Source organism: Abrus precatorius, unplaced genomic scaffold (assembly GCF_003935025.1).
Source record: "Abrus precatorius isolate BTA unplaced genomic scaffold, Abrus_2018 Scaffold4, whole genome shotgun sequence".
NCBI classification, from domain to species: domain Eukaryota; kingdom Viridiplantae; phylum Streptophyta; class Magnoliopsida; order Fabales; family Fabaceae; genus Abrus; species Abrus precatorius.
Window position 1 is genome coordinate 16,505,466 of NW_020874384.1, and position 13,934 is coordinate 16,519,399.

The window sequence follows — 13,934 nt, forward strand, 5'->3', positions numbered from 1 at the left end:
TTTTTACTTCCTGATTTTTTTCCATGTTTGTGTTAGCTTTCTCTTTATTTCTCTACTCTGCTCCCTTTCTCTCTTTCTTTTTTTCACTTTAAAGCTCACCATTTTGAGTTGAGAATTTGGAGGAAAATATCACCATTTTAATTACTACATTTATTTTAAAATTTTCCAATGAAAAGTTAGGTTATCTTATCTTATTTTGATCATCCATTATCAAGCACTATTTATAACATTTTTTACAATAAAATAAATAATTTATTAAAATTAATAAAAATAGTAATATATAATAAATTTCTGCCTTATAAACAAAGTCTGAGTCTGCTATGTCTCATATTTCAAATGAAACAAATCTAACATTGAAAGATATGTATAACTCAAGTTATACACAAATGAACAATATATTTATTATTCAAACTCAATTTCAAAAGAACTAATCCTGATTAAAAAACAAATATTAAATAAAACAGAAATGATAACTGAAATTTTGTGATTTAAAAATATTTAAACATAAATTTTATAGTAAAAAAATTGGCATCTTAAACTTATTTTTTAGCTTAAGTTATGAATGAATGAGTAAAGATTGCTAAATCATCACAAGACCAATTAAAAATACCTAGAAGCAGTTCATGATAATTATAGCACTGCCTCAAGTCAGAAAATGAGTTCATCAAATGTTTTAGTCATCTAATATTTATGTTGTCCTTTAAATTTAATCGGCGTTGATAGCTATTGTCCAATTTTACATAAGGCAATATTGATATACACACAGATTTTAAATTTTCATAAAAATATTTGTTTAAACTGCATAGAAATTTTCCTTAACTTTGTTTTAATTTAATAGTGTATGTGCAGTGTAATGAATATTTTGTTATATTAAATAAAATATAATCAAAGAGATGATATTTTATTAATTAAAAATCAATATAAAAAGTTTAAATTTTAGATTAAGAATTTTCACATAAAATTTAAGTTAAGATTGAATTTAAAAATAATTTTCTATCTTCATTAATATAGTTTATCCAACAACAAAAATTAATTTTAAATTAATTCATCTAAGAAGAAATATATTTTTGAAAAATACTAACAAATGATTTAAAAATATTATTAATAATAAATAAAATTTTATTAATATATAATTTATTTAATTTTAAATATATTAATACAAATTTAATGAAATTATTTTCTTCTATTATTATTTTAATCAATACTCTTAAATATCTAACAACGCTATTTACATATTAAAATTCCTTTAAAGATACAGCACTGCACAGAAGTCAAATCAGTGGCTGGGTGTCTTAATTATTCAACAGTAAATTTCAATCCCAATTCCCAAGGAAACGAACGGTCAGAGAAAAAATTAATTAATTTTTTAAAACATATGTTGAATGATAGTACCTTATCTTATCTATGATAAATAAATATTTAATTTATTAAGATAAAGAAATTATATATATATACATATTTATATTTTATTGACAAATGTTTTCACTTAAATTAAGTTTAAAGATTAAAACTAATCAAATTTTAAAAATTACAAACTATTATAAATTTAACGCATTAATAATCATATATATTAAAAAAATTTATAAAAAATCCTATTCATTAATTTTTTTAACATATATTTTTAGATGCACGTTAAAAATTATTAATTTAATAAAAAATTAATACAATTTTAAGTAAAAGGTTGGTCCCCACGTTGAGTTTTCCTACTACCCCTATAAATACTGAACTAATTGCCATTTACATGCCTGCGCCACTCCCCCATATACACTAGCAAGTGTCCCAAACCAAAATCCAAAGCTAAACCTCTTCAATTCAATTGAATTCCATGGCACCAACCATTCCCAACCCTCCTCCGATTTCAATTCAAAACCAAGACCCCGAAGTTCCCCAACCCAACCCTACCTCTCTTCTTTCCGAACCAAGCTTCTCCACTGTTCAAAAAGTAAAACGCAACCTATTACTGCGTTCAACATGGACCGAACTTAACGGCGCCATGGGTGACCTAGGCACATACATACCCATAGTTTTAGCGCTAACCTTAGCCAAAAACCTTAACCTAGGAACCACATTGATTTTCACTGGCTTCTACAACATTATCACCGGTGCCATCTACGGTGTCCCCATGCCCGTTCAGCCCATGAAGTCCATCGCCGCCGTCGCCCTCTCTGACCCCTCCTTTTCCGTGCCGGAGATCATGGCCTCTGGCATCTTGACCGGAGCCACCTTGCTCGTCTTGGGTGCCACCGGGTTGATGCAGCTCGTTTACAAGCTCATTCCTTTGGGTGTTGTAAGAGGCATTCAACTTGCTCAAGGCTTGTCCTTCACGTTGACCGCGGTCAAATACGTGAGGAAGGTTCAGGACTTGCCGAAGTCTAAGTCTTTGGATGGAAGACACTGGTTTGGGTTTGATGGGTTGGTTTTGGCCATTATATGCGTTTGTTTTATAGTTGTTGTGAACGGTGCTGGTGAGGATCATAGCGTAGAAACTAGTAGTGGTAGTAACAGTAGCAGTGTTGAAGTTGAAGAAAGGAAAAAGAAGAGAATGAGGAAGGTTATTTTCTCACTTCCTTCAGCTTTTATAGTGTTTGTGTTGGGTGTGGTTTTGGCTTTTATAAGAAGGCCTAGTGTGATTCATGAAATTAAATTTGGACCATCTTCTATTGACGTCGTGAAAATGTCTAGAGAAGCATGGAAGCAAGGGTTTATAAAGGGGACAGTTCCACAACTTCCTTTGTCAATTTTGAACTCGGTTATAGCTGTTTGCAAGCTATCATCTGATCTATTTCCAGGGAGGGATTTTTCAGTTACCTCGCTGTCTGTGACAGTAGGGTTGATGAATCTTGTTGGAGGGTGGTTTGGGTGCATGCCATGTTGTCATGGGGCTGGTGGGTTAGCGGGGCAATACAAGTTTGGAGGAAGGAGTGGAGGGTGTGTTGCACTTCTTGGTGCGGCTAAATTGGTGTTGGGGTTGGTGTTGGGCACTTCTTTGGCTCACTTTTTCAATGAGTTTCCTGTGGGGATCTTAGGGGTGTTGCTATTGTTTGCAGGGGTTGAACTAGCTATGGCTTCTAGGGACATGAATAGTAAGGAAGATTCGTTTGTTATGCTCATTTGTACTGCGGTGTCGCTTGTGGGTTCAAGTGCTGCTCTTGGCTTCTTGTGTGGAATGATTGTTTTCATGCTTCTTAAGCTAAGGAATATGACAAATTCTAAGCCTCTTTCTGCTGTTTGGAAGAATGAAATTGAAAGCACTGAACAAGTATGAAGGAAAAATATCTATCTGTGATGTTATTGCTTGCTTCTAATATCAGTGTTTTAATTGTAGTATAAATACTAGTCGTTTATATGTGTGGCTTACAATAATTGTGTCACAAGTTTCCTTTTCGGGGGTCGTTTTCTCATAGTTCTGGCATTTGATGCTGAATTATTGAGCTTCACTCTTATGTCTTATTTGTATGTAAGGTGTGTAGTATGAAGTTGTTCTGGTTCTTATTCTGTGTGCCCGCATATATACATGGCTACATGATCATTGATAACGTGTACGTACGTAGTGTCACTGTCAATACCAAAGAAATTGCTTTTGGTTACGGAATCCTTTTTTCTGAGTTATTATTATTATTATGCAGAGTAGAGAAGTCAAAAATGATTCGGAATGGCCCCCAACAAGTCCATTGAATTATCAATTTGTGTTTTCACTTTTAAGTTGGAATTGATTTTGAATTTTTTATTGTATTTATTTTTATTTTTTTTATTAATTTTAAGTATAAAATGTGAATTTGGATTAAATTTAAATTTTATTTTGAAGCCCGAATAAAAAATTTATTTTTGGTTACAGCCCAACAAATTCCAAAGCTTGAATTGTACTAATCCATGCGAGTTGGATAGCTATTTTTATCAACTTTATGATTATTATAAATTTTCACACTACTTTTTTATAACATTTTTCTTTTTGATTTTTTTCTAAATTATGTTATTTGTCATTTCATTTTATACTATTTTCTCGATTTTTATGTCACTTCTTGTTTGGGAAATTTTGCAAAACTCGATCAATAGAGAAACACAGTTACTCTTTTTCAGATACAAATGAAAAATAATGGATGGGACGAATTCTTTCTGGACGACAACATACAAAATTATATAGCTGCATTCTGTCCAATTTCTGATTTATTTCTTTAACTTATTTTTTAACCAATAAACAATTATTTCTTTTGAAATTGTATAAATTCGTGCTCAGATTTTTTACACCGTATAGCAATGTTGTATATAAATTTATTACTTTTCTCTACTCCCACTAATTTAGTAAATTTTAAATTTACTTTTTCAAATAATAAATCATAAAAAAAACTGATTTTTCCACAATTTAGTTTTTAAGTATATTTTTAAGTAAAATAGTAGTCACTAAGCTAGACTTTAGAGTAAATCACGACTTAGATTCTCAGTTTAATAATTCATGTCTCGAAACCATAAATTTAAGACAGATTAATTCTAAGGAAACATTTAAAAAACATAAAAAAATATTTTTTGAAATTTTTTATTTCAAGAGACATTTTATTATAATTAACTAAAACAAATATTTTTAACTTATTTCATTATATTTATAATTATTTATATATTATAAACCCTCTTGTAATAAAAATTTAATAATTATGCTTGATTAAATTGCTTATCTAAATTCACCTTTAAGATATAATACAAAAATATATTAGTCCGAGTCATACATAGTGGGACATATATACAGTTGACCTAACATATATTTGGTCTGTTTGTTTTTCATTACAAAATGAAACAAAGTTTAAAAAAGAAAATTGACTACCATCTTTGTAAGCACAATTTGATTTTTGCATCCCCTAGATTTAAAACAAATTTTAAGACGTACTGGGCGTTTTAAATTTAATTCAAATAAATTTTAAAGTTTTTCTAATTTTATTTATTTATTTTGAAATGTAAAACTATTTACTATGTTTTATATTTTATTTTATTAATTTATTTTATATTGTATTAAAGTTGATATATCTATATAATATACTAAACCTAATGCACCTTTGTACACTGGCATAATATTTTTTTAAGATTTTTTAAAAATAATATATTCTACAATATATTTTATTTTTAATTTTATTAATAGTAAATGGGTAAATTGATTTAATTACATTAATTTCTCTAACTATCAGTTGAAAACATTTTAATAATAAAAAAATCTTTGATTTAGAGATACAACAAAGTTAAAAAAAATTGTTCAACAAAATTATAAAGTAATAGTTAGTATTTTATTTTTTTTGAAAATTTTCTAAAAATAAAAAAATATTAAAATAGAGATATAATAAAATAATTTAAATAAAAAATTAATTTAAACTAAATATTAAATCATATTTTATATAAAATAAGAATAATAATATAAAATTATTATTTAATATATTTTATTATTTCTTTGATGACTATATTCATATATTCTACTATAAAATAATAAAATTATAGAATAATATTTAGTATTGTTTTTTAAAACTTTCTAATGATAAAAATAATTTTAAATTAAAGATACAATAAAATAATTTAAATAAATAAATTAAATATTAAATTAAATTTTATATTATATACTTCTTAATTAGGCTTGATAAAGAAATTTTTTTCTATAATTACTTTAACAGTACATGATTAGAGATAAAATTAGAATTAAAATTTAATCAAAATAAAATACTTTAAACAAGATTAATAATAATATTTACTAATTATTATAGCATGTCCTATAATTCTTTTTAAAAAATTTATAATAACAAAAAATAATTTAAATTAAATATTAAATCATATTTTATATTAAACAATAATAATAATATAAAATTATTATTATAGTATTTTCTATATTTTTTTATGACTATATTTATATATTCTGTTATAAAATAATAGTCACACCCACACTAATAGCACTTATAATAATTAAAATTAATAAAAAAATCATAAGAACAATATCTAAATATTTTAACTTAATTGTAATATTGTAAAGTCAGTTTGCACACTTTGTTCTTAAATGATCAATATTTATCTGTTTATCTGAAATAATGTGTTTACACTTGATGGGTAATTACTGCAAACCTTCTTCACAGCTTTCAAGTGAATCTAAGAGGTTTGCCAAGTATTTTTATAGAATTTTATGCTTTTTCTATCTCCTATTTTATTTCTATTTGCTTATTTGTACTAATTGACTCAAATTCTATTTTGAAATCATAATAATATCCAAAGTAGTTCATGATTTTATCCTTTTATTTTATACTTCATATATTTTATAGTACTAGTTTGCTTTCTTCTTTTTTTTTAAACACTAACAATTAGTTATGTTCTTCATTGTCCTTTAAGATTTTAATGATTGAAAGTTAATTTGGTAAATAATTTTGACACTCCTTTGATCGTAAAAAGATGACTCCTAATTTGGATAAGATTTTCGACATTATTCCACTCAAATCAATATAGAAAAATAAGGAACGGGTAATTCACAAATGAAATATGACTAGATATGATAATGAACATGATATTGCTTCTGTTGAAATAGTTTTGCTAGATGTTCATGTGAATTATATTACTATTGAATTAGTCATCATTTTATAGTGGGTAATAATAATTTTTTAAACTAATTTATTTTTCTTAACAACCTCACTCGTAGGTCAAATTCAAGCATCTATAAGGAAAATATTTCTAAATCAGTTTAAAGATATGTTTCGTGAAGATGAACTTTATATTTTAAGTAACTTTAGAAGGGGACAAAACGTGAGAGATTACCGTTACACTAGGCACACTTTCAAGATCAACTTTCAGTCTACAACTTCCATTCGTCTTTGTGAGCCTATTGATGTCTATTCATCAATTTTGGTTTACCTTTATCTCATTTGGTTGGTATGTCATTTCTTTTTAGATACTTAGAATATTGTGACAAATAGTGCTTTTAATATTCATATACTTTTGTGAGGCCATTGATAAATATTTTAATACTATCTAGATATCATGGGAAGAGTTAATAGAATTGAAAATTCGAAGGAAGCTTGTAAAGATGATATGTGTCGTAGGAAACAATTTTTAATTGCATTAAGTTTTGCAATGATCATAAATAAAAGTCAAAGTCAAACTTTGTCTAATATTGGTTTATATTTGCTAAAGTCCATTTTTTACAATGAACAATTATATATGGTTATCTCTTGAGTTAAAAGTAAAAAAACGTCTTAAGATTCTAATATGTAATAGAGGAAATATTTTTTCAAATACAATTACTGATGTTGTTTACGATAAAATTTTAAATAAAATTTTGAAATGTTTAGTTAGTTTATACATATTAATGATATGTAATTATAAAAATCTTTTTTTAATAAATTTTGTTCATCAATAATTGTTATTTTTTTTATCAAAATCTAGTGCATTGCACTGTTGAAATACTAATTTAATCTATATTGAAATTATTGACATTAAATAACATTTTATTAACTTTGAAAATGTAGCAGCTGTTAAGATATTTGTAAACAATACAGGGTTGATAATAGATCATTAATATTTATGATGATAGATTTGGCTCGTAAGCAGTACATGCTTGAAACTATTGAACTTACTGTTTATGTACAGTAGAAACTCTTTAAATTAATAATGTCAGGATCGGAGAAATTTATTAATTTAGAGAGTTATTAATTTATCGATAAATTAATAATTATTAATTTAAAGAGTTTTTAAGTAATTATACTGTACATACCAAACAAAAAGGCAAATTAATCTATGCCTCTTAGAATTACGTTGCAGCGAACCTTGGGACTCAACGTACAGTAAATTAGTAACTACACTATGTATGCATTGGAAATCAATAATGACCTTTGAAGTACAGTAAATGTAAACAAGAGGAACAAATGTGTTCAATGTATTCTTAAGCAAGTTTGGCATATATAAATTACATGAATGTGTTAGAGTATTCAAACCATATCTCACAAGATGGCTTCTCATCTAAAAGGTGTTACAAAATCAACTATGTCAGATCAAATACGTAAGGAGTTGTGTGAGTATAAGAGAGATAATCCTGCAAGCACACAAAAAGACTTGTAGATATGGCTTGAGGAAAAATTTCAGTTGAAAGTTAGTCAAGGAACAATATCAAACACACTTAAGCGGTCAGATGACTATCTCTTTGCTAAAATAGAAAAGGGAAGAGCAGAGATCAAAAGACACAAACCAGCAAAATATCCTGACATGGAGAATGTTGTTTATGAGTGGTTTCTCCAGCATCAAGAACATGTGAATATCACAGAAAAATTAATTTTGCAGAAGGCAAGAGATACAATGAAACTCGTGTACCCTCATGATGATTCAGATTTTAACTTCTCTATAGGATGGCTTGGGAAATTCAAGCACCGACATGGCATAAAGTCATTTCGTCATTTTGGCGAGAGTGGGTCTGTTGATATACAAGACATAAAGCAGAAATTGGTATCGATTCGAGAGAAAATTGATCAGTTCCCTATGAAAGATGTTTTCAATATGGATGAAACTGAGTTGTTTTATAGGCTACAAGCTGATCATTCACTGGCAACAAAACAACTTGAAGGAAGAAAACAAGATAAAGAAAGGTTGACGGTAGTTATTTGTTGCAATGAAGATGGCTCTGAAAAAATCCCTCTATGGATTATTGAGAAATATGCAAAGCCTCGTTGCTTCAAGAATGTCAACATGAATAGCTTGAATTGTCAGTATCAAGCTAACAAAAAAGCATGGATGACTAGTGTACTTTTTGATGAATATGTTTGTTCATTTGACCAAATGATGCATGGTAGAAGAGTTCTACTTGTGGTGGATAATTGTCCAGCACATCCAAGAAATATTGAAGGGCTAAGAAACGTTGAGTTGTTCTTATTGCCACCCAACATGACATCAAAGATTCAACCTTGCGATGCTGGGATAATAAGAGCTTTCAAGATGCATTACCGTAGAAGGTTTTACCGCAAAATATTGGAAGGTTATGAGGTAGGACAATCTGATCCAGGGAAGATAATTGTCCTTGATGCTATCAATTTGGCAATCCCAGCTTGGACGATAGATGTTCGAAAAGAAACAATAGCGAATTGCTTCCGACATTGTAAAATTTGTTCAGATAGTGACGTTGCAAGAAATTTGGATGAATCCACTTTTGATGAAGAAACTAAAGACCTCGAGACTATGATCAATCAATGTGGCTATCGTAATAAGATGGATATCGACAATCTAATGAACTACCCAGGTGAAAATGAAGCATGTTTGGAGGTTCAGAGTTTAGAAGATATTGTGGGTACTATCATTGAGAACAATGCAGAGGATGACGACGAAGATGATACAGTGTCTTTGGAGCCTGTTACGCGAAAGGAAGCACTTATGGCGTCGAACACTCTTCACAACTTTATGATACAATACAAAAATACAACACCTGAGCTATTGGATGCAATAAGAAAAGTTAGAAATGAGCTCCAAATAGACTTGAACTTTAAAGGAAAACAGACAACTATTGAATCATATTTTAATAGAGTGTAATATATTTTTTCAGTTTCTATGAATTATTAATTTATGATTTTCTTGGGACCGAAAATTATAAAAGGATCTCCCGAAAAATTATTATCTTATTATTTTATCGAGTTTTTCAATTTTTTATATTGGCCCAAGTCGGGACCGGATAAATTTATTATTTTAGAAAGTTTATTAATTTATTGAGTATTAATTTAAAGAGTTTCTACTGTATACCTGAAATAAAATTTAAGGGTCTGTTTGTCTTGAACAAAAAGTGATTATTTTATTTTTTTTAGTTTTTGAATAAAAACATTAATTTTTGTAGATTTTTCTATATATTGATTATATTTTTAATTACATCTTTAAATATTAAAAAAAAAAACTCAAACTAACACGACTTATAAAGGTGTTCTGATTGTATTGACTTAATTATTGGCTTTATGTCAGCAACGAAGAACAAAAAAAGAATATATTTCCATTCTGAGCAAATTCATGATATCAATTATCAACTTTTCGAATAAAATACGAAGATTTGATGTTTGAATGATTATGGTTTGACAAAGGCAAGTCCACAGCCTGACTACAGAAACAAATTTTATCCAAGAAATAATATATACAGATATTATTGCTTTTTATCGCTTAATCTAGTGTTTTCTGATGTAAACACTCATAAGAACGGTTTTGCAAGTTTTGTTTTGGTGGTTCTATTTCTACCAAAACAAAACGTACTCTTTATAATTTTTTTATTATTATTATTATATATTTTAAGAAATTAAAATATTTATTTAATAAATTGATAATTTTTTTTATAGAATGTGTTTCTTGCATTTCTATGATAGTGATTATCCAAAGAGGCATAACTTGAGCCTCTCTTTGCTCCACCAATTTAATTAGCACTAACAATATATATACCTAATTATTCACCGGCCTATTCAGGCACACCACCATAAAGCACTCCTTTTAATTAGTCAAGTGACAGGGGAGAGTTAAAGAATAAAAATAAAAATCAACCCAACATGTAATGATAAAAGAAGATAAATTATGTTCACTCAAGCTAGGGTTGGCTAATTTCTAGAGGGTATGTTAAATGCTAGATTCCAGCTAGGACTGCTGTAACAATCCTTTTATCTGTTTGAAAGGGTATTTCTTGTTATATGAAGCTGTATTCTAAAAGTGTTTTTTTTTTTGGGAATATTCGCACATTTAATTTGTTACATTGTTTTTTAAGGGGTCTGAATAACCTTGTATTCTCTTTAATTTTTATTTTTTTTGAAAAAATGAAAATAACTGAGAAAGAACTAATATATATATATATATATATATATATATATATATAGAGAGAGAGAGAGAGAGAGAGAGAGAGAGAGAGAGAGAGAGAGAGTTAGGATTATTAACATTCGGTGTCAAATTTAAACATACACTGTTTAATAATTTTTCTTTATCAACTTTCTAAATTGAAGGATATATTAAAGGAAAAAATATATTATTTTCTCAATAGTTGGATATTGAATGGCGTATTTGGGGTTCTGGTGATTATAGTGTAGAATATCCTTCAGCTGTTGCAGCTTCTGTTCCCTATGCCTGCTTACATGAACCTTGATAACATGTACTTTTCAGTATCTATAAAAGTTAATGCTTCATTTGCATAATCCTTTCTTAAAAAGTAACGTTGAATTATTAGAAAATTATATTGTATATAATATTATATACTATTTTAATTTATTTTTTATACATGTATTTTAAATATGAAAAAGAAATTTAAAAATATTTCAATTTTAATGGTACATAAAATGTAATCCTTTCTAATACTTTTGGGTGTGTTCACTTGATTGCGTATGTGTTCATATACATGTACATGATTGATGTCGCTGGGTAAAATCACTTCTTCAATGGCAGGAAACAAGAAAAAGAACAGCTTTAATTTCTACTCTGAGCTAATGATATCAACTTTTCGAATAAATATGAAGATTTGATGCTTAAATGATTATAGTTTGACAAGGGCTTTAGTCCTTGATTAACCTGCCTACAGAAATTTTTATCCAATAAAAGATGGTATGACGCCATTTCCAACTTTCACGATTCGCCCAATAAAAAGGAACTTACGATTACTAACAGTGTTAATCCCTTTCTCTTTTCCAACTATTTGATTCATCCCTTAACTATAAAGATAATTTAAAATACAATTTATTAATCTAAATTTTTAGGGTGAATTAAGCATTTGAAAGTAATAATTTTTTAAAATACTTATTGTGATGAATTTTTTTAATAAAAAATATTACTTTTAAATACTTAAATTCAGTCTTAAATTGAGATTAACAAAACTGTTAAAATAAATAAAATGTTAATATATGCTTAAAAATTTTAAAGATTGATGTTAATACAAACATAAAAATAATTATTTATATTAATTATTAGATGTCAATGGCCAAGAATAACCCTTTTTGCTTTCACCAATTCTCTCACCAAAATTAATGCCCTTTGGCATGGTGAACTGGTGATGGTGAAGAATAAGAATAAAGATTAAGACCTTGTGATATGCTTCGACAGATATGGTTGGGAATGAAAGATTAACCACAAAACATGCCCATACTCGCTTTAAAAAATTCGCATAGTTTATCTTCCACTCAGCTAGATTACTACCCTAGAGTTATGTTCACCCACTTTTCGTAAAAAAGTGCGAAGATTAAAAAAAAATAACAGGATAAAACACAATATATAAAAGGAAGGGTAAAGAAGAAATTAATGCCCACCCAAGTTATGCAATCAATCAACAAAATGTGATTTATATGTAATTGAATAAGTCTTCAAAGAAAGACTCCAATCTCAAATATGATCTTTAGTTGAAGTGCAATGTAATATTGACATGTTATATGGTTTGGGTTCTTTGAACTCTTGAAAAAAAAATAGCAACATATTTTTTACAGGCTTTGTTTTAACATATACTTTTTATTATTAATTAAAAATCATGAATGACTGGCTCTATAAGAAGTAAAATTTATCTAATTTAATAAATTTACATGAATTTCATCAAATAAAAGTGTGTTAATTAAAAGAATACAATAAAAGTGTATTGTTAATATTTTTCTTTTCAGGGTCAAGTATTTCTCATTCTTATCAACTCTTAAAACAATTGTTTGCAACATTTTGAACTGTCTATTGTAACATGACCCATCTACACTTATTAGAGTAAAACATGTCTTTTACTCTAGATCGTTATTAATTTGTGTTAGTTTCACTTCTAAGAAAAGTAAATAGGTTAGAAGAAATTAAAAATCTTAAAAGTAAAAAGAATTAAGGATATTTTCTTCAGTATAATTACTTAAAATTTTGTAAGTTACCACTCGACTCTACTATACTGTCTTAAGATGTGGATTTTCATGACCCAGGTTAGAACATGACTCATTTTTCAAACATATTAGTTTCTTTCTTTCCTATATATTTAATGTGACCCGTTACAATGTAACATGACTCGTTTCTCAAATATGATTGTGTGAGACATTTTTGCAATTGTTTGCGGTGGCGAAGAATGTTGAATCTTGTGTATTAGAGAATAGTTTTCATGGTGGCACTAGGTGTGTTTGAGATGTTAGTTGGTGAAGAGGAGTTTTTCAACATGAAATCTTAAACTTTAATCTTTTGTTGGAGCTCGTTGATGGAGTTTTTATTAAGGTACTACAAAAAGATAAATGGGTATGAAAGATAGATTCTTCAAATTGTTATTCAATGCAATCTGCATATTCATGATTATTTAAATTTTTTTGCTAGTTCTAATAGTGTAGATCAATGTGTTTGAGATGTTAGTTGGTGAAGAGGAGTTTTTCAACATGAGATCTTAAACTTTAATCTTTTGTTGGAGCTTGTAGATAGAGTTTTTATTAAAGTACTACAAAAAGATAAATGAGTATGAAAGATAGATTCTTCAAGTTGTTATTTAATGCAATCTGTATATTCATGACTATTTAAACTTTTTGCTAGTTTTGATAGTATAAATCAATGTACGGCAGACGCCTTACAAAGGCTATGAAGAGGGAAAGTCCCTCTTAAGTGTCTGGTATTTACTTGACAATTGTTGTTAAATGCATTTTCTTGTAAAGGTTTGCTGATTGATTGTGGTGTTCAAATTGATGATATAACTTGTTGTTTCTGTCATAATTTAGAGGAACTTTCAACTCATTTATTTTTAACGTGCTTAGTTTCATCTCAAATCTAGTACTTTACTGCAAGTTGATTTAGATTTTCACTGGTTTTACTTTCAGATTTATGGACTCACTTATTTTCTTGGATTAGTAATGATTGTAGTAAAAGAGAATATATATGTTTATTAATTATTTTCGAAAGTATAGTGTAGTCTTTGTGGTTACATAAAAATATAATTATGTTTTTCAATGGTGTTTTGGATGAGAGGAAAATCTTAAATTCTATTATTCTGAAGTCTTAAA

At 27.9% G+C, this 13,934-nt stretch overlaps 1 protein-coding gene and 1 pseudogene across 1 annotated transcript; both read left to right on the forward strand.

The window, feature by feature from the left end:
* The first annotated feature begins 1,753 nt into the window (after positions 1 to 1,753).
* On the forward strand, positions 1,754 to 3,493 carry LOC113864328 (molybdate transporter 1-like). Its single transcript, XM_027497924.1, has one exon. The coding sequence runs from the start codon at positions 1,826 to 1,828 to the stop codon at positions 3,263 to 3,265; it is 1,440 nt and encodes a 479-aa protein (XP_027353725.1). The 5' UTR covers positions 1,754 to 1,825; the 3' UTR covers positions 3,266 to 3,493.
* A 4,457-nt stretch (positions 3,494 to 7,950) lies between these two features.
* On the forward strand, positions 7,951 to 9,522 carry LOC113864329 (annotated as a pseudogene).
* Positions 9,523 to 13,934: the final 4,412 nt, after the last annotated feature.